Below are 22157 nucleotides of genomic sequence, written 5' to 3'. Positions count from 1 at the left end.
CACCCCCAGTGCTCAACTTGGATTGTAATGGTACAGTTTATTTCGTGTTTTCAATCGGAAGTAGGGCTGGACTAATGATTGTCTTAACTGTCGATTAATGAATTAGTCGTTTGGGCTTTAAAACATAGGAAAATGCTGATCAGCCAAAGATGACGTCCTTAAATGTGTACATTTTGTCCAAAACTCAAAGATATTAAGTTTACAGAAACCAGAAAATATTCACATTTAAGAAGCTGAAGTAGAGAATTTTGACTCATTTATCTAAAAAAATGACTCAAACTGAATAATAAGGAACAAAAGTTAGCAGCTATTTAATAATTGACAATTAATCAATTAATCATTGCAGTTCCAAAGGAAACTTTTAAAAAACTCTGGAGTGTCATCGTACAGTAATCAGGTTCAAGGGGTTCCTGCTCAGTAACTAAAGTTGTACCCTTTTTTTTTACGTGGGCTCAGAAATTTGGCTCAGTTGTTTTTCATGAGGTTTTAAATAGCTTTTTTTGTTTGACTGTTGGGTTTTGTTTTCTGTACCCGTTTTCTGTCAGTGACTGCATGGAGGCCCGACTAAAAACAGGAAGTTGCTAACCAGCTTAAAATATAAATGCTCTGCCATGCTGCTTTGGACATGTTATGTTTTTGTCGTCAGGAATATAAACATTAAACCTGCATTAGCTACATTTTTGGCTACTTGAGGGCAGTAAACAAACGAATTCAAGCTCCAAACTAAAAGGGGGCAGCACATCGGAGTAATCGCTGACTGTTGCCATTTGTAGCTGCCATTAGCTAGTTAGCTTGGTTAGCCTAGCACTTAGCAGCTCAGATGGGTGCTCAGAACAACGAGGGACTGTTGGTGTTTACATTGCTAGTTCATAAGTGGATGGACCAGGGCTAGCTTAGCATTAAATCACTGCAAGATCATATAGATGTCAACAAAGTATTCCTAGAGTTCATTTAATCATTTTAAAAATCTTGCATATTGCATCTTTTGCTAGCTAAACAGCTGCCTATTTAGACATCTGGGAAATACAAAGCAACATTAGCATTCACTTAGATTTGTGTTTCTCTTTGTCAGACGAATGTAAGCTCACTCTCCTTTTAGCTCTGTTTTTGTTCTCCACCAGCTCATTTAGCTGCTAAATTCTCCGCTATGCTATCTGGCCAAATGCTAACTTTTTTTGGTGCTGGGAATGTGGCGTACAGTGGATTTTTATAGCTTTTATTTGCTGAAAACAGCTGCTGGTAAGTAATGTAAAGTTAGCAATGAGGGTGAGACAAAATGGTAAAGTTGCGGCGCAGGGAACCAAAGTGGGCTGAAAGATGCTAAAACCCTCCGTAGAGCTGTGAACGCCAGTGACAAGTCTCCGTGGGTCTGTCACTATGAGCAAGACCTTTTAACATAAACACAGACTAAAAACGAGACCCATTGTTAATTTTACAATGTTGATTAGAGCGGCGTTAAATAAATAAGTGTGTTAGTCATGCTAATGCCACAATGTGATATTATTATTTCACTCCTTGAGGTAACAAACCCAGGATATCCTACTGATTTCCAACACAGGACCCCAACAGAACACGGCTAGAGCTCGGAGAAGCGTGACACAGAAATAGCTAAATAACAACACGACAAAAAGAAAAAGTGTGAATAAAAAAAAATTAAAAAAAAAGCATGAAAGAGAGGCAGCCTTTTGAAATCAGTGAATGGTATCTTCCAGAGCTGTTGTTCCGGGAGAGCGGCACGACGTGAGAGGGGAGCTCGTGAGAAAGAGACTGCGAGACGGAGAAACAGAGGGAGGCAGAGACGCAAAGAGACAGGGACATGAAAAACTCGTCTCTTCCTCAGCAGTAGCCAATTAGAGCTGTGAAAAAGTGAGAGGGGCCCGACGTGAAGCCGTACTCTGCCGGAGGAGCGTGCCGCTTCCCCTTCTTGTTCGCACTCCTCCAAGCCTGTGGCTTTTCCTAATCAAAGCCTCGCTCAACCAGCGCCTGCTCCGCTGGTCTATATTCTGATGAATCAAAGTGATTATTCTGGGAGGTTCTGGTCAGTCTCAGCGTGATGTTTTTTTTCCACTGTAACAGTACACTCTGTGTTTGTCATCCCCCCCCCTTGAGGAGTGTTTTGGACAACTTCCGACTCCGCTGGCTGTTGAATAAAGGTTTCATGGGGACAAAGTATGACTGCGAACTTGGACCTGTCCCCACAATTCAACGCTGTGACGAGGACCTGAGACTCACACAGCATCCATACATGGAAGGACGGAGCCGCGTAGCCTTGAATGAAGCTCCAAATAAAGCCTTTCCCATTTAAAAGCTCTGTTATTTATAAAGGAGGGCGCCTTAGCTTTCAAAGCGCTCCGACGCCGTAAACTTAACTGTAAGTCACCTGGGTGGAAAAACTGCTCGTCTCCAGACAGAATGAGTAAAACCATGCTTTGCCTCTTGAGGGAGGCTGGTGGTGTGAGGGAGGACAGACGGCTGCAGGGTGAAAGGATGTCAAGGACGGAGGGAAACGCACAAGAAGCTCAGAAGATGAAGTATTAATTTGGGGTGTGCCTGGAAGACTGGACACTGAACTGACACTCTTGGCACTCTTGTCTTTCTGCTCGCTCCCTCTCTCGGGGCCCTTTCCCTGTGTTTTTCTCTCTCTCTTGAGCAGGCCCCGTCCGAGTCTGAAACACAAGGCTGCGGCTAAATGTCAAAGCAGGAATTTTTTCCCCTCTCTTTATGCTACTCTGGCATGTAACTGTGATTTCCCCTCGACACAAAATCCCAGGCATGGCAAAGCATAACAAAAAAGATCCGCGGCGAAGAGTTAAGGCTTGGACAGAGGAGTAGAAAAAACAATACGGAGGTTCCAACATACCGTTTTTCTCTCTCATGCTCCAGCTTGACTCTTAAATCCTGTTGAGAGGAAAAATAACAACAGAGGGGAGTTATGGAACTGGAAAGTTAAAATGATTCATGGCTGTACGTGGGATTTGAGGCTGCAGAATAAATTAAAGTGATAAGCAGGACAAGGAATTTAAAGAGGCACTATATAGTTTGGGGAAGAAATTTTAATCCGAAGAGAAGTGATCTTTTTATGCCTAAAAAAACTGAATAAACAAAAAAGATTTGGCGGACCCTGCCACCTTTCTAGCTTCCAACAGCGTTCTGGGGACCTTAACTTCCTCTGAGAACAGCTTGTTTATTCAGTTATTCAAAAAAAACGATATTTACAAGTTTGCATTATTCCCCCGTTAATATTGTAAATATTAAAATTCTGACTTTGAATTTCTTCACCAAAACTAAACAGTACCCTTTTAAGTGACAAAAATCATTATAGTGACACTGCATTCTTGTGCCTCAATACAAAGACAACATTATTCTTTAGCACGAGTCAAAAAGATGGCATGACACAAGCTATTTTTGAAAAAAAAAAAAAAAGGGAAAGAAAAAAGCAGGAATCTGAAGGAGCCTGCTAGTCTGCATGAGGTCATGGTGATAAACGAACACTGACATCATTATCAGTGCCAGCGATTGGCTGAAAAAGTAGGGGTTTACCCCGACCCGGAGCGGAAACTCTCCGCCGCTTGCTGTTTGTTTATGTCTCATCATAAACATTGGTGCTTCGAGAGGATTCGCCAATTATCATTCCACAGAGGGAACGAGGGAACGGCTTCAGAAAGAGGCACAAGGTGATTGAGCTGAGAGAAATTAAATCCTTGCGGGCAGTGAAGGTTTTTTCAGCGTACAAAACCCATGAAGGAGAACGATGAGCTGGCTGAAATGTGACCATTTATTGTTTAAAGTGATTTGTAAAGTGATCTACTGTGGCTATAAACAGGTGACAGGCTATAACCCTTATCATAATCTTCTCTAGCGATGTGCCACTTTTCTAGATAGCACATATAGTTTTGTTCCATCGCTTTAATTTGCTTTGTGGGTGAGCACCTGCAGAAAGCAGCGATGCACATGCAAGCTGTCAAACCTGCTTCCTGGAGTTTAGAATGTTTTGTGACTGAGGCTCACTTTCACACTGACGTCTGCAACGCCGCATTAGTGCTAGACTGAGAATAAGCTCCTTTCAGTCACAGCAACAACCTTCACCTGACTTTGGCAGCCAGCAGCTGTCAGTCCGGCAAAAAATCAAAAAAAGAATAAGTGGTGCTGGTAGATTTTGCTGCATGTAAACCCAGACTGACAGTAGAGGTTAAAGCTGGCACTGCTTCGCTCTGTGTGTGGGGGGGGTGTGTGTGTGGTGTGTGTGTGTGTTAATGGTTAATAAACTGTAATTGAGCAGAAAGTGTGACAGCTTTAATGTGATATTCAAACCAGAAATCTACACACCCCCTGCAGGCATGAGAGGTGGCTGTCAGAAGTTTAGAGTTTATACTCTGTCATGAATAATAGCAGCTGTGATCAGACTTAATTCATGTCCTTAGGTTAGGGTTAGGCTTTACTGGCACTGCACTGTATCTGTGTTGCCAAATCTTAAAAAAAGGTATAAAAGGTTTTACAGCAGTTTCTAAAGTGAGTCTACTCATGCAACGTAATCAATCCTATAGGGTTAGGCTTTATTGGCATTACATGTTATAGGTGTTGCCAAATTGACTTCGGAAAAAAAAAAAAAAAAAAAAACTCACCGGCATAATCTATATTCAGTTTTATCCAATCAAAATACAGCTACAATCAGTTCCTTACATGCTTCAAAGACTCCACTCCTGGAGCCGTTCATTAGAATCCAAACCGTCATTAAAATCCAGTTTCACCGACATGATTTGACCTTAGCTGCACTACAAATCTTTTTACAGCCACCATTAAAGCCTATAGGAGGTGGTGAGAGGTTGATATTGGCACTCGGGAGAAAGATTTACGATTTGCGATGTGTACCTGTTTGTAGAGTAAGGTTCTGTTCTTGGGCTTGTGGCTGTTGTGCTGGGTGTAGCAGCGACCCAAGGCGGCCAGGTCCTTCATGATGGAGTTGAGCGCCTCCTCGTCATCTGTAAACATGAAAATAAGCCACAGTTAATAGCAATCCCACTTCTTTAGTTTAGCAAAGGAACTGAATCTACACGTGGTGACACATGCTACCCCCTGTGACCATTCAGCATGTCTGGGACGAGTGACGGCAGCCATAGAGGTAAAACTAGTCTTGTTTCGAAACATTTGTCATGTCATCATTTGGCCGATACGGCTTGTGTTGTCTCAGTCCTGGCAATGAGTCAACACCTGGTGTGCTACTTCCTCTTGTGATAACATCTCCGGAGTTTCCATTGATGCAAAGATAAGAATGTCGACATGAGACCTTCTCTCCGTGCCACACCGGTACAAGAGAGAAAGTGTGCCCTGATTTCGGTAAAAGTAAGCTGAGGAATTTCGATGGTGAGGATAATCCTAACAATGCCGATCGCTCTCGAAAAAAATGTGGTCACAAGTGTGTAGCCTGGAGCTCGTCAAGAACTGTAATCAGACAAAGATTGTTGTTTTTCTTTTGTCAATCGTCCGACAAAAACACAACTGACTTTGATGGAGAAATCAGAGGCTAAAGAAGAGCAAGTTAAGTGTGTTTAAAATTCATAATTCACTCCTCACAGGGGACGAGCCTACAGTGTTCATTAAACCCTCAGAATTCATTGGGCAAAACCTGCGAGTGCAAGAGGCCGACGCTCAGCATCTCGCCTGTTTTCCATTCCCCACCTCGCGCTTTCTCCCATACACACTGGCAGCACACACTCTCATGTGTAAAAGGGGGCAATCATGCAGATGAGCATGTCAGACATTAACATATCAAGAGACTTTAATAGAACCAATTATCTGAGTGCGGTGATTACAATATAAGGACGAGGTCATTGACCTCAGCTCCTGCCTGCCTCTCGGGTAAGTCCTGGGTGCATTCATTATAAACACACACACACACACACACACACACACACACACACACACACAGACACACAGACACCATGCACATACACACGACTCGCTCACAGGGAAACCAGGAGTGTGTGCTATGCAACACAACAAGCACCTGCAGGATGGACCGCATTCTTTAAACTAGAAGGGATCCGTGTGTGTGTGTGTGTGCGTGAAAGACTACAGAGAATGAAGTGTGATAGTAGCACACCGGGCAGATGGGGTCTGAGGCGACATTTGATCTCATTCCCACTGTACACGGCGGTTGTAGCCAGCTGTTCTCCGACAGCAGGCCAGTCCGTTGGGTTCACCCGGGGGACACAGCACACTTACTGGAAAACACCAGAGTCAGACACCCAGATTAGGGGATGCGGCGCTCCGACTCGGTCCTTTAATGCCTCTTTAGCTACCTCAGGATAAAGGACAAGATTCCTTCGACTGAAAATCCAGCAGAGGCTACATCCCTGTCAGAGCCAGCTACTATGCCTGCCAATGATAAGTCAGCGCTGGTAGCTTAGAGGCCAACGGTGGAAAACAAGGATCCAGCAGTGGGAAACTGAAGCACACTATTCATTCAGCTATGGTGGTAACTTACAGTAGCAGCCCACTGGATTACATACTGGCACGACATTCACCTCTGACTGGCCTCGTGGGGCGAGCTAACATAACCCGAGGTCGAACCACACCAGCGGCTCGCCACAGAGGTGGACGTCTTGTTTGACGATCCTAATATAGCAGCAGGAGTGGAAGTGAGGGACAGCTCTCTCCCCGGCTGACTGACCGGCACACTCCCTCCACTCGCAGAGGAACAGGCGATAACAAAAGCTACACCCACAAAATCTCAGCCCGCTGTGCAAACAGGCAAAACAAAGGGAGCACATGTGGAAGGACTTCTATTCTTGATATTAATATTGATAACATACTGGGCGCTTTATTATTCCAAAGCACCAAATGAAGGATCTGGACTGAGTATATTTAGAGAGAGCAGGGTGAGCAATTTTCTTATCAAATGGAATGCTCTGATTGCGCCTCATTAGCACATTCCTTTCCATGGAATATGGCTACATGTGTGGGTTGTTAGCTTGCGATAAGACAGGGTAATTGTGCGACAGGTGTGCCACTTCTTGGTGTCTTCCTCTCGTGGACATTTTATGAGATAAGACGGACGGAAGAAGAGAGACAAGAATGAAGTCACGCCTTGGTATGTTCACAAGTCACACACCTACACAGACCTATTTCTTTATCGCGCACACGTACTGCTTCAACCCGGGGCACCCTATTGGGTCTCACGCTGAGGAGGACGGCTGGTTAAAATGTAAGCTGTCCAGGAGTGGCGGTGGATGACTAACAGTTCGACCGGGCCTGTCCTCCCTGAACAGGAAGGAACTGAGTCACCGTCTCTGTTTTGGGAGTACGGAGCTGGGTTAACCACGTTATTCCACATCAGGAAATGAATGGACTTGTGATTGAATCAGTCAGAGATGGACACAAGGGTAAAGAGCGTTTGTCTCAGGCCAATCTGTGACCACATACAAATCAATCGACATGCTGCAGGCGTACCTTAATGCACAGTATGTGCAGGAGGAGAAAGGTGTGCAGGAGGGTGTGTGTTTTGTTTTCTTTAATCCATCTTTCTATTCCTTTGTTTTTTGTTTCCTTTCTAAACTAATCAATGAAATGTCAAAAAGTTGCCGATGTACCGACTGTCAGAGTGACTGATTAATGGATCCAACATTCAACATTTCTCAGACGCATTCTTCTTCCTCATTATTGGTGTTGATTTAAAAACGCCTATAATTATCATAATGCGTTTAAGGACAGTACTTGGGCAAATCGTCCGTAGCTACATTCCAGCACTGATTATTCCTCATTTTGACACAAAGATTCTTACGTCTTGATTACCAATAATCAGTTTCAGTTGATCACTTTCAAAAGCAGTTAATACTTCACTGAAATTCCCCAGAGCTAAGAGCAACATAGTTTCCGTGCTTCATTCATCCAAAAACAATAAAAAAAAAAAAACAAAGACATTCGATTTCCAATTACATAAAGCTGAAGAAAAGCAAATGTGCGTTTTTACACTCACTCTATGAAATGATTCCCACGTTTCTCCTGCACCACTTGAGAGAAAATCAAATCTTTTCTCTTACATTAAAATCTTACGATCAAACCCAGCACTACCCCCATCTTTATTTTGCTCATTATTGCTGCCTCTCTCTGCACAAGTGTTTCATTCAGACCAGCCTGAGCGCTGGCCGTCAAGGATACAAAACAAACAACGGTGGCCTGAGTGTGTACTGTTTCTCTCTCTCTCCGTGTGTGTGTGTGTGTGTGTGTGTGTGTGTGTGTACGTGTGTGTGTGGCCTGTGCTGTGACCTATGGATAATAGCGGAGAGGGAAGAGTTGGAGGGTCAGTTGGATTCGGGGTGGCGGTGAGAGTGTGAGAACTGCGTGGTGGTGCCACACAGATCCGGCTGTGACGGCCATCTATAAATGAAGTTATTACATCACTGAGGCCTGGTCCACGACCGCTGCCAGGCCGGGGCCAGCCAAGGCTAACCACCAACACAGTGGAAAGCAACCAGCTCACACATCAGTGCCAGGAGCAGCCTCATAACCGGGGGGGAAACTTGAGGAAACCTCATGTGACCGAGGAATGGTCGCTTTCTGGTGGATGTGGACGGTTTGGGATACCTGCAGCTCATTTCCTGAGCTTCTCCTTGTGTCTCGGGTAAAATGTGACCAGCATGAGAAAAAAGGGGGGGAATTCCAGGAAGCTGAGCAGAGCGAGCAGCATTACACAATGGCGGCTGATTGCTGCGCATTGCATCATCACTCTGCTTCTCTCCCCCTTTTTTTCCTCTCCCTGGGCTAAAAGCTGAGAGCTGTGAAAGTGGCAGCGGCTGAGATGAAGTTGGAATTCCAGTCCGAGATAGTTTACATAAAAAGGAGTTACTGCTCAGGCGGGTAGTCGCGAGTTCTCCGGCGCCAGAAAAGCAAAGGGAGTTCTGAGCTTAAGAGTGTTTAAAGGACGACTTTAAGAGGGCCAAAACTGCGACTTGCAAAGCCAACAAAGCGCGCGCAGTGACTGTGAGCGTAAAGGCAGGCTGCCTGAATGAAGACATTGAGGGGATTTCCTGGTGCCGAGAGACACATCATGGCAAAGGCATCCGGCTGGATTAGCAGCTGGAGCCAAATGTGTCCTCACTCTGCAGCAAGCAGCACGGGCCGAGCTCTGACGCACAACACAAAACGCACACGCACACTCAGATACACACACACCAGCTACAACAAGCAACGCACACTCTCTAAACTTACTACACACCTTTTTGTTTGTCGATACTGCGATACAGCTAATTGAGCGGCTAATGGGTGTAACATTTAAACCCCTGAAGTTAATCTTCCACTCAGAATAATGACTCTGACGTAATGTGGGGTATTGTGGGTGTGTGAATAGTTGTGCAATTAATGTTTGTACAAGGTCTATGCTGAACGTCTTTTCATCGCTGAATGTCTGCAAACACTTCCATTCAGTATCTCCAGCCTGTGTGCGCTGCTATTTCCACTATAGTGTAATGGAAATGTAATGAGCTCTTAAAGAGGGCTTTGTGAAAGTAACACATTTTGTGAAATATGTCAATAGCCCCCCAATTGTTATTTACACTACTGTAATGTTTGAGCATGAAGTATGGAGCTGGAGCCAGGAGCAGTTAGCTTAGCTTAGCCAAAAGACTGGAGGCTTGAGAAGAACAGCCTGCCTGGGTTTCTCCACAGCCTACAGCTCACTGACAGACCGAGTCCCACCAGAAGAAGGAAACACAGCTTGGCGGCGTAGAGCCTGCTACGTCCTCACTGAGCAAGCAAAACACAATCATGCTCGCACTAGTCAGTCGCAAAAGCTCTTGAGCTTCTTTCTTTTTTTTCTCTAGAAGCCTTTTGTTCATTTTTGCTCTCAGGACTCTACATAATTTCACTGAATTAAGACACACATAAGGAACGATTTCCCAAAATGGTACCATCCGAGGTGTACATGAACGCAGCATCATTCCCAACTTGTGAAACACTGAGGCTTTGGATTGGTGGGTTGCTTGGGCCCCAAACCTTTATTGACGATTTGGGAAAGCAACGATCAACTTTCTTACAAATAGGACCTTTAATTGTGCACCTCAGAGGCTGTGATGCTCAAAAAAGATTTATCCACCAGTTTACAACCACTTTAAGCTTATGAGAAAAGCTCCCTTTTGGGCCCCAGCAGTATCAGGTGATATCAGGTGACTTGTGATGTGGTGCAAAATAAGCTTCCACGGCTGGCTCATCCTGGGTGCATGGTCCAGTCATGAGAGTTAAAGTGCCATTAACTTTACATCCCTAATCCTCAAACAATTCATACAATGCAGATTATGCTTTACCTTGTGAGTTTCTGTGCTGTCCCGGTCCATTTTGGAGACCGTCATCTGTGGACACAAAAAGCAGCACGCGCAGTGCAAACAAGTCAATGAGGGGTGAACGGCTGCACCGTCGCTATGATGCATTGTGTTTGGTTTCAAATGACTAGACGACAGTCAGCAATTCGGTATTTTGAGCTGTGTTTACATCAGCTGGCGACAGGTCGAGGCTACATCTACATCTAGGCCGCCATGTCCTGTCATGTGCACATGCAAATATGCAACGAGACAGTCTATTGTTTGAGTCGTAGTGCATGGAGGAACTATATGTCGCGTGCGTGCGTTTGGGTTACTGGTTTTGCATAGAGGGAGGAGTGCATATGAGCTACACTGGAATCTTGTATGCTTTGAGTTTTGAGGGTGATGTTTTTGCTCCCAAAACCTTCCTATGCGCAAAAACAAGAGTCCCTATAAAATTGTAAAAACAACATTATTAATAACAACAATGTAAAAAGAGCAAGTGTGTATAAAACAAGCCATCTGGAGCTGTTAACAGCCTCCTCGCACCTTTCCGCTCTCGTACATGTGTTATTTTTCACCGTGCTGTTCCTGCCAGAGGATGTGTGAGAGGTGTGTGTGTTTATGCGTTTCCCTGTTATCGTACAGGTTTCTGTATATATGTATGTACGAACCATGCAGCAACCCACTCTCAGAAATACTACTCACCCATGTTTACTGTCATCATCAGGAAGTGGCACCGTTGAACTCGAGCACGGAGCTCAAATTCTCTCTGCAAGCGAAGATTTCATCCTGAGAACAAAAAACAAAAACAAACACGATTTCAACATCCAAGAACTGTGCCACTTTCCTTCTGCTAATATTTCTGTGATTGCACAAAAACAATGACAAAACAGGACGCAGGTGCTAGTTTCAACACAAAGCATTTTCCCCCCCAGTAGTGTCACCGCTTCTGTCATTTATTTTAATCTTTATTTAACCAGGATGGTCTCCTGGGGTTGACATATCCTTTCGTGAAAACTCCTGGCAGACAAATAACAACATGACAGCCAAGAGCCGCATTTGATGATGGTAACTCAAACCATTTACAACCCTGTCAATGCCCCGGTGTCTCTTTATTGCGACTCTGAGAGACACGGGCCAGTGGCGGCAGAGGAATTCCTTAGTGTTTGATGATGGAGGAGCCTCGAGCCCTTGAGATCCCATGGTGCGGAGGCAAGGCAGGCGTGGGTGTTTGCTTAACTGCATGCCTCAGGTGAGGACCATGAGCGCTTCAAAGACAAAGCCTTCTTCATGCGTTAAGGTGGTGAGCACAGAGCAGAAAAAAGCAGTTGCCACATCCCATAATGAGGTAATACAGAAGACTCTTTTACCTCTGACAGCAGTGTTTTGTTTGTTTTTTTGTTCCACTGATGATAGTAAGCAAAGAAAAGGAGAAAATGCAGCTGTTTTAGTAAACAACTTCCCGAAAATCTATCTCACGAACCATAATTTCATTACTGCAGGCCAGTTGTTTTTGTCTTTGAATGCATTCGCAGCGAAAGGAGAAGAGGAACTAGAAACAGCTGCAGCACAGTATACTGTCATGTTACAATGTTATGTCACAGCATTTGAACGCCATGTTAAGCTAAGCGAAGGGAAGAGGCAGGTATCAGAAAGCCAAAAAAGGATTTTCAGAGGTACACAGATCTAAATTTTACACTGACATAAAGCCAATCTATGTTTTGCAGAACAGCAACTGTGACCACTATCACTATTAGCTCAGACGTATCATAACGGGAACAGAAAAGTCAACAATTCAGGTTTACTTCTTGTTAGTTGCAAAGACATTTGTGTATCAAAAGTATGTTAACTGTAGCTTACGCTAGCCACCCTATCGAACATTCAAAATAGGCCTATCTATCCAGAATTTGCTAAGTTTAGCTAATATGAGTCACTGTAAGCTATGGGACATAAGTATCTGTCCAGTGTTTGCTAACATTAGCCACCATAAGCTAAGGGATGTACAGAAATATCTCCAACATTTGCCAATTTTAGCTAATATTTGACATCTGAAACTACTGATCCAAATTTTGCTAAATTTAAGCCTATAGTAGCCACCCTATGGAACATACAGAAATAGGCCTATCTATCCAATACTTGCAAACTTTTGCTACAATTAGCCACCCTAAGCTATGTAACATACAGAAACAGTGTGCTTTATTCTACATTATTGTGAATGAGGGCCAGCCGTCAATGATTTTCAAGTTTAAATGAAGCCAAACTAGCCAACATAAGCTAAAGGATATGCAGAAATATGTATCCAAAATGTGCTCACTTTAGCTAATATCAGACCTCATAATCTATTGGTCATACCAGACCAGCAGGCCTAAGGTTGCATCAGAAAAACTGAACTTAGACTGCTGTTACAATGAATTTAACTTGTATTCGTTGGAGGAACAATGACTTCTCATAGGGTTGTCTTAAAATGCAGAATAAAGAAACAAAACCTGTTTAAAAAAGCAATTTGTATCTGAACATAGCTCCCAAAAGAGGAAGTTTGAGAAAACCAAAAAAACAGGAAGCAAGTCAAATTAAGTATTTCAATATGCCTTTTCTGCATGAATGAAGACTCACAACACTGAGGAAAAAAAAGCTTCCTGAAATGTACAGTTTGGTTGTATGTACTCAGTCCCTATGTTCTGATTAACAACAGCAGCATGTGACCGTTGTTCAAAAGGGGTTAACAGGTTGTCATGGCTGGGTGATCCGAGAACTAGCTGCTAATGACTGCTTGTTGCTACACACACATAACACAGAATCACAGCTACTGTTGTCAGCGGCTACAGTCTCACAGCCTCGCTGAATGAGCAAACATTTGGTATCAGGATTGCAGTTTGACTACAGTGCCTCAGTTCTGTCATTGGATTCATTTTTGCAGTACACTAAACACTCCATCACATGATTTATGTGTAATAAAGAGAAAAATGTGTTGTATATTACTGTATTAATAACAAGGGGTTTATGAAGTTGTGCAGCCGATTCACACAAACATCTTTGGAACAAGACAAGAGGCTCCAGAGAGATTAACAACAGCAGCGCTCCCCAGGACTTTTATCCTTAAAGCATCATTCCCTTCTTGTTTTATCATCTCTAGTGTCCATGCTGCATGTCTTCTTGTGCTTTTGAAGCTGGCACCACTGTGTGCACATGTGTCCCAACCATTCAGCCCAGACAAACGCTCCAGCCTGTCTGCAGAGAGACCAACGCTTTCTTTTTGTGTCAGCCAGAAAACTTTTCATAAAAGGCAATAAAGACGGCCACTAGAGCAATTAACAGCCTGAGGGGCAGAGTCACAGGGTGCCAGTTTTTAACATGGGGAACAGGCAGTACACTGCTGTCACTTGTACTAAGCATAACAGTGGATGGAGCGGAGAGCTAAAATGTTTCACGGGTGAGCACTGTCTGACAAAAGTTTGTCCAAATTCATCACAAAAAGGTATCTGAACTTATATTAATCGCCAAAACACACTGTCTTTTTAGTACAGCTGACATACCTTTGATACAAAGCAGCAAAGAGTGCATTTACGAGGGGTATGATATGTCCAAGCAATGCTCTGTCAGGCTGTGCTGACCATACATGAAAGAGATGAAGAGCAGCGACAAGACAGGTGGTCTCCTAAAACCACGTGGCCCAGTCTGTTGATGCCACACACACACACACACACACACACACGTACGCCCAGGAACAGAACAGCCCCGGTCTTGTGCCAGCGAGTCACCAGATGGCCCATCTGCTTCGCCCCTCAGCCCAGCGGGATGCCAGGCTAGTGGTGCCCACAGATCGCCAGCCCAATTCTCCACACGCTCCTTGGCAGGCGGGCGCTGTGACAGCCCCGCTTGTTGAAGATCAAATGCTAATCGCCGCTCGCTCTCGCCGCTCTGCCGCCACACATCCTCCAAGAAAAGACTGTCTGTCCCTGCACTCGATCATGACACAAACCTACAAACTCACATCCAGAAGTGCTTTTGGACACTGTGACGCACTTCGGTGTCAGATATGGACAACATCCCTGCGCAGGCCAATGTTTCACTGGCAGAGGCCTCTCCTTTGTCACAGCATGAGGACTGTGCTGAAATGACGGAGGAAGTTAATTAAAAAAAGGACAGCAGAGGATGGGATTTCAGACGAGGGTTGTGGGGAATTGTCTGCGCCAGACAAAGCAGAACTGTGCTCCTCAAACTTCACAGTGCGATTTTATTTTTATTGGACTGATTGAGTAGGAATCGCAGCCAAGGCCATCAAGGCAAGCATGTATATGCGCACATAGCCTCTTTCAGCTCTCTTACATCACTCTCTAACCAAGTAAACAATGTGATGTTGGCTGTAGGTCTCCGAGGGGAACTCCCCCCTCTTTGCAGCAGAGAAGTGGAGGGTCGCCTCTCCAGCTGCCAGGTGACCTGAGAAGCAGTATGACCTCATGTCTGACATCACTCTAGCGGACTCCCAAGGAAATTGCCATTTCAGAGGTCAATTTCTAAACTTTAAAACATGCCTGCTGGGCTCAGTGGGTTTCCATTCTCCAGCACAGTTCGCCTGTAACAGCCTTCAGATGCCAAAAAAGACAGTCCATGAAGAGAATCACAGAGATCAGTAGGTGGAGAGGACAAGACATCTGGGACAGTTTGATCACCGAGGACAAGCACTGAGGTCAAAGCACAATACTGATGGAAGATAGAAAGGATGAGAACACCTTGGTTTCTTGCACATCAGAGAGGTGGCTGTGAAACTCACTGGTTTTGACAGCTAGCTTTTTATCTGATTTGTTTGAAGGAAATCCTGCATATTCATGGTGCATCAGAGATGACACGACATGGTTGCTTAAACTCCTGGGGAATGGCTGCAAGTATCAAAGGAGCATACCAGTGAGTATGCACATTTTAGCCCCATAGAAGGTGGTTAGTATGATTTATGCCACCCTCATATATTGAGGTAAAAGTTAAGCTATAGCCAGTTACCTTAGCTTAACATAAAGACTGAAAACAGTGGCTTTTGCCAAAGTAAGCTTGTTCATTTAATCCATACAAAGAAACAAAATGTTCAAATGACTACTTGACAAATTGTGTTTTTTAATTCTCTAGTATTATATGTGTCCAAAAAATGAAATGTAACATGTTGGTTTGTGAAATTTAGGGTACTGGTTGGCTAGCCATTTCCCCATTTCCAGTCTTTATGCTAAGCTAAGCTATGCTAGCACTAAGTGGCTACTACAAATTACCCATAAAGACATTTGAGTGTTTATATTCTAGTCTAACTAACAAAGGAACTCTGTGTTTGCTCTGTGTTTCCAAAAGTCCAACTTTTCGTTTAACTATAAATCATGAATATGTAGATTATTTTTAAAAACATGCAAATACTTGCGATACAGTTGGTTAAAACCAAAGCAAATCCACTAAAACCTACAAAACCACTGATACGGACCTTTATCAATTACATGTCCGGTTGACATTACAACACAGGCTTTTAAATGCTGCATCCAAAATGAAAACAAACAAACGTGGACATGCATCACAGGCCTGATATCATGAAGGGACGGTGAGCTGGTCACAATACCCCGCCGGCCGTCTGAATCACAACATGGGCAGGAAGTGAAGGGTGATTAGTGAGCCATGGATATTTAGGTGACTTACTCTTTTTAAAAAGGTCAGTGGCGGGGGTGTCCTGTCCGCTGAACTCCTGCCAAGACTGCACTGTGGCCAAATGAGTCAGAACCATTATTCAGGCTGATTCTGGGAAGTTAGACAATACAGCATGTCCTAGTCAACACTAAGCGAGTCCAGGGTTTTTCTACGCAGGGACGCACTTGAGGCCTTCTGGGTGGTGTTATGAGAGTGCGTAGGCAGGAGGACGTCACACCGTGTGGGGCCTCATTTATCATAACCTTGGCTCTCCTTGCTTTGTCTCACAGGAGTTATTACTGAGATGAGATCCAAGATTTTCAATGGGACACAAGGCTTAACGACTCTTTCCTACAACACAACAAGAGGACGCTTCCCGTCATCTGGCACTAAATCTATGTTATATTTCAAATGAAGGAATTTCCGTTTTGATTTGACGCCGTGATTTTGGCATTTATATCTCTTGTTTCGACTGTAAATGCAGGCTCCATCAAAGGAACTGCACTTGAGTGCCAATGTTTCCAGCCAGCTACCCCTTTGTTCTGTAGTGTACCACTGAGTTCCTTTTAGGGTTGCAATTAAGAGCCAAGGTTGTTCCGATACCAACACTAGTGCAGCCTTAGGGTTAGGGTCATGCTGGAATCATATTGCTGAGTACGTGGATACGAAACCACGTAATTACAGGACACTTCTAGTCCCCCAGCTGTATATCTGACTGGTACTCGGTATCGGCCAACAGACAATGTTCAGGAATCCTTTACAATCTTTTAAGTCTCTAAAGAATCTCCTATGTTTTGAAGCAATGAAAATTCAAAAGGTGATAATAGTAGTCACTAGACAAGGTCATCACTAGGGCTGGATGATCTGATCCGAAATTGCCCTCAATCTTGAAGGCGTCAACTATCCGTTTGATCTGAATACCAACGCAAAACATATGTATTTGACAACCTGGGAATGAGACTTAACATAATATCTTTCTCCAGAAATGCCTTCCCTGCCATGAATGTTCTCTTCCTGCTTTAATCAAACTTCATGCGGCATCATTGACTACCAGATCTGTGCAACCTGAACAAATCACCAGAGTAATGGAGCCAACTAGACGGCTATGCTGACCGGACAAATAACTTGGCACAAACGTAGAAATGCATAGATTACTTAAAAACTGAGAAAAAAGATCGCAATTTTGTGATATTGGTTTTTGGTTAAGATTGTCCAAACCCTATTAGTCTGCATGATCAAAGCCCAAAGGGACATAGTGGAGTTGGATGTACTACGTTAACTTAATCCACTGGTACCAATCGGACTCCAGTGAAAGAGGATCCTCCTCAGTGAAAGTGATGGCTCTATTAGCTCTGAGATAAGTAGATCTGTCCGCCATTATCATCAACCACACAACACTGGCTAAAAATAGCCGAATGAAGGAGTGATTCTCCTGCCATCCACAATATATCCCACTCCCTGGATCACTACTAGAGCCGTACTCTTCCCCCTCCTCCCGAGAGGAATCGAAGCACAATCTGTAAAGTAAGCTGTCTTTTCCATTATGCGGTGACATGCTATTACAAGCACATTCATTCATTGTGTTTCTCCACCCAAATGCAGCCATGCAGAGACAGCTCATAGACTTAAACCCATTTCACGAGACAGAATGTCAAACAGCTGTGGTTCAGGAACAGGCACGAAAGTATTTCTGCCTCGCCACCAAATCCATGAAGAGCGTCTCGGTTCTGGTCTTTTGATACTCAAGAGGCTGAGTGAGTGTGACGAGGAAAAATCCAAAAGCAATTTCATGACTTAATTTGAAGAACATGCCTCGTCAATTTCATTTAACATCTATGCAACAAACTACAAACAGGCATTGCTTGTTTAATTATACGCTCATATTGGAATGCAATCGAAAAACAAGTGATGACATTTTGCACAACACTTTACACAAACTTGTTCCCAGTGTTGTTGTACGAGTCCAGTCTGGCAGTGTGTTGCCGTCTTTCCGGCTGTCCCTGCAGGCTCAGCCTCTGCTGCTGCTGATGGCATTGTCCTTACGGTCAGACAAGCCATGCAGACAAAGCTCAATCAGGACAACTTCCTCTCGGTTTCTGGAGAGGGGGGGTGGACTTTACTGCACTCTCAAAGATAAAGAAAGGCGACCCAGACTGACTTCGGAAAGCAGTCGGATGCCTTTGCTTTCTCTACAATTTGTTGTGCTGTGGGCTTCATTTAAAAATGACAAAAGTTGCATTTTCTTCAATTAGCCTTCACAAAATAACTCACAATGAATGAAAATTCTACATGTAACAACACTCTTCAGTCATTATTACCATACAGAAGCAGCGCTGTCAGCAGTTAGCGATTTACGTCATCTTGGGTGTGCCGCAACCGGCTTTGCACACCTGTCTTTGTGCAGCGTCAGTCTTCCTTCATTGCACATGAGCTCAAGCTCTGAGACATTTTTGAGATTGCTGAGAAAGTGTTTGAACAATGAAATCTTTTGTAAGGTTACAACCACAGATCATTTTCCTTGTTGATTACTTTACTTGTTGACAACTTTTGTCTCATTTAATGGATCAAAGATGATTACAACAGTTGGGGGTTAATGTGATAATCGACAACCAATTGATAAATCATCGCATCCCTAATCTTTGGATCACGTCACAGATTTTTTCTTTGCTCAGTAAAGATGATCTTTTCTATTCTGTATAATTTTCCTCAAGGATATGTGTTATTTGTCCAAGCTCATGGTTCTCTCTTTCTAACAGTCTCTGCAGCTGAGAAGAATGATGCTGCTACCTTGCTTCACCGTGGGGACGGGATAATCCAGGTGGCTGGTATTTGGCTTGTGCCAGACACAGTGCTTGGCAATCAGGCCAAAGAGCTCAATTTCTTGTCTTGTCAGACTAGACAATCTTTTTCCTCTCATGCTCAGAGTCCTGTGTGCCATCTGGCGAGATATGAGAGGGCATTCGTAGGTGTTTTACTAAAGAGTGGCTTCGTTCTAGTGTTCCATCTACCCACAGAGCTGTGATTGATGTGATGAGTGCTACAGAGATGGCTGCCCTTCTGCCTGGTTCTCCCGTCTCGGCAAAGGATTGAAGCGCTCTTATAATGGTCACTTGTTTTTCTTCTTACCTCCGGGCCTTACTGACCAGTTCTTGAGATTGTCACATTGAGACTGGGCCCAATGATGGAACTTTAAATGGTTTTTGTCCCGGTTGCTGGATCTATGCCTCAACACCACTGCTATCTAACAGGTCTATAGGGGATTCCTTGGATTTTATAGTTTGGTTTTGACAGGTGTTGGGCCTTTATTTATTAGGTGCAATGAACTGAATCTGGTCCACATGGTGTCAAATTAAGTTCTACAGATTTAGCAATAAAGAAGTAAAGAAACCAGGATCATCCAAGCTCAGTTTGGAACATAAGTGCAATGGTATTGATTAGGGTTAGGGTTAGGGGGAGAACGAGTTGAGAGAACAATTGACTATCTGTTGATTATTGTCTCCATTTATCGAGTAGTTGTTTGTCCACAGTCCAAAGATACACACTTAACTGTCATAGAGTAAAGTAACCAGAAACTATTTGCATTTAAGAAGGTTGAATTAGACAATTTAAACCAATGTATTAATTGTCTAGCTGGCTGAAATCTACGTGATTAATCAGTTGTTTGATGCAGCTCTACACTAAAAGGCCAAGACATCCTGACTTTAAGTCCTGTGAGTGGGTCAAGCTTCACAAATGCTGACTCCTGCATTTCACTGAACACAACCTCTCTGCTGACTGCACAGTGATCTAAAGTCTAATAATCCTGCGTCATGCTACTCAAGAAGTCACAACACTTTCTCACACCTAATGGCAAACTTGTTTTGCTCTCCAGCGTAGCCAGGCAACGTCCAAAACGGGCCTTCCAAGGAAGATAACAGGCCTTCTTCTATGAGTCACGGTGACCTCTGACCTCCAGCCCCTCTGGTCAGTGGGCGTCTGGCAGAAGTGGTCAAGGCTTCTGTGAGTCTGGCAAATGATAGCATGACTTCACAGTCCTCAGTGGAAGGACAACGTGAGGGAGGAGAGGTTCACTCTGATTAAGACACTCAGCTAATGACTCGCAGAGAGGAGTCGGCGTGAAATTGTCCTGAGGGTTGACAGCAGGATGCTAAGGAGAATTAATATATGAGCACAGTCTTTTCATGTGCGGGCTGTTGAGAAATAGAGCCTGCGTGAGAATGACATCCATTATAACGCCCCTTTCAAGAATAACAGCAAAGGCCTGAATGCTTTCTCTAAACCTTGAAACTCTCCCAAACAAGATCTACCTTGCGCTGGGCTCCGTTTCAGCCCCCTTTTTTTTTCACTGGGGCCATCAAAACACAATGACTAACCCATCGCTTTGGTCTCTGGCTGGCACTTCTTACTGTGGGATCCATTCCCCTTATCAGCCAAATGGATTGTTTTGCTTGCGGGCACACCAACCGTATCTGTGGGCGGTTTCCACTTGACAGTTTGACTCTCACTTTAAGGCTATTTCGGAGCCTCCGGGGCACGGCAATGTGCTGATAAACTGATCCGCCAGTTTGCCTGCTCCTCACACTCCTGCGAGTGCAGCTCGTATGGATCTGATTTGATGAACGCGGTGGCCTCATTAAAATCTAATTTGGCGGATCGTCTCGGAGGTCTCTGCCAATCGCAGGGGGAACGTGGTGAGCTGTGGACGGAGCTCATCAGCGTCCTCATCACTTCGGACGGTGCAGCCGCCTCGGCGTGGACGCGAGGTACTGTGAAGTGCTCAGACAGGAAGCAGGAAGACTGTGGGGGACTTTTCAGGACAAGAGATGAGGGTTTCAAGGAAAACCTGAGTTTGACTGACCACTGAAGGGGGGGACAGGACAGGATGACAAAGACTTTCCAGAAATCACTCACACCTCCAGACATGCATTATATCCTTGACTAATAGTGAATACAGCACAAGCAATTGCTCAAAAACATGTGAAAAGAGTGTTTGGCACTTGAATTAACCGCTGATGATAAAATCAAACCTTTACTCTAGCACCAACATGCACATGTATCTTATGAAAACAAACATTTAGTTGGTTTTAATCTAAATTTACTGAAGAGTCTCCAAGAAACAGCTTCCCCTTGCAAGGAGGCCTATCCAGTGTCAGTAAACTACTGCACATGCTTACATCTGAAAGTAAAAGCCATTCAGGCTACAGATTAGCACATTAATCACAGCTGCAAGTCTTTTTCAAGGTCCTGGCGTTTCATTTGCAGTAAACAGGGAATAACAGTGTTTCTCAGAACAAGTGAAGGACTAAACAAGACTTGGACTCTCACCTTGTTATCTGAATGTCTCCATGTTCTCGTTGTGGCTGCACGATTTTTTGGAAGATGAGTTCAAGTTCTGAGAGATAGTCGACAGGAAGAGCGGAAGGGGGGGAAAAAAGAAAAGAGAAAATCCCAACAGATGCAGACCACAAAAAAAAAAAAAAAAAAAAAAAAAATCTTCCAACTGAGCTGATATCCGGAAACTGCGCTCTGTGCTGAAGCGCAGAAATCACAAACCCGAGAAGCTGCGTTCAAGGCAGGAAGGTCTCTTCTTCTCCCGAGTGCATAATCCAAGAGAAGCGCTTCAACAACACATGAACGAGCCGCAGCGGTCGGCGTGCCTCGGAGAAAAGTTTTTTTTCCAGCTTGCTCTCCGCTTGTCTCCACACACTACAGCGAGGGGGGGGGGAGCTGACATTCTCCCCGGAGCTGCGCCTCTGATGTCAGCAGCAACGTGAGCTCCAGGAAGTGGTGACGCTGTCTCTCTCCGGCCGTGCGTTTCCAAGGCAGCGGCGGCAAAGTGGAGGCAGTACCGCCCCCACGTGGACACCTGGGGCACGTGCAACATCTGTGCGCCGCTCTACTATCACATCAGGAACTATACAAGTATAATGTTCACCATGACATTCTGCTAACCCTGACAAACTGAGTTGCTGTGAAACACTGATAAAGATTAAGTTTCAAATATATGTATTTATGTTTTTTATTTCATTTTACGAGTTAAATCAGTGGTGGGATGTAACTAAGTCTATAATTACTCAAGTGCTGTACTTAAAAGTGCAATATGTAAGAATTGCAGTTAAATGAATCCAGAATATTTCTATATAATTAACAACAGAATGTGAAGAAGAGTCTCTACCTGTCGAAGACGTCCATGCATTGTGTTGTGGA

At 44.1% G+C, this 22157-nt stretch overlaps 1 protein-coding gene across 1 annotated transcript in view; it reads right to left on the bottom strand.

Moving 5' to 3' along the window:
• The window catches only part of map3k22 (mitogen-activated protein kinase kinase kinase 22), a 41250-nt gene extending 19278 nt beyond the window's left edge, over positions 1–21972 (bottom strand). The window contains exons 1-5 of the mRNA XM_037079062.1: positions 21276–21972; positions 11001–11084; positions 10299–10343; positions 4870–4979; positions 2861–2898 (exon numbers count right to left, since the gene is read on the bottom strand). Of these exons, the coding sequence (XP_036934957.1) occupies positions 2861–2898; positions 4870–4979; positions 10299–10343; positions 11001–11019 (212 nt within the window). The 5' untranslated portion in view covers positions 11020–11084; positions 21276–21972. The remainder of the gene's footprint in view (positions 1–2860; positions 2899–4869; positions 4980–10298; positions 10344–11000; positions 11085–21275) is intronic.
• Between the last annotated feature and the right edge of the window lie 185 nt (positions 21973–22157).

Source organism: Acanthopagrus latus, chromosome 19 (assembly GCF_904848185.1).
Source record: "Acanthopagrus latus isolate v.2019 chromosome 19, fAcaLat1.1, whole genome shotgun sequence".
Lineage (NCBI taxonomy): Eukaryota > Metazoa > Chordata > Actinopteri > Spariformes > Sparidae > Acanthopagrus > Acanthopagrus latus.
Note: the sequence above shows the minus strand (reverse complement) of the source record. Positions and strands in the feature narration are given on the sequence as shown.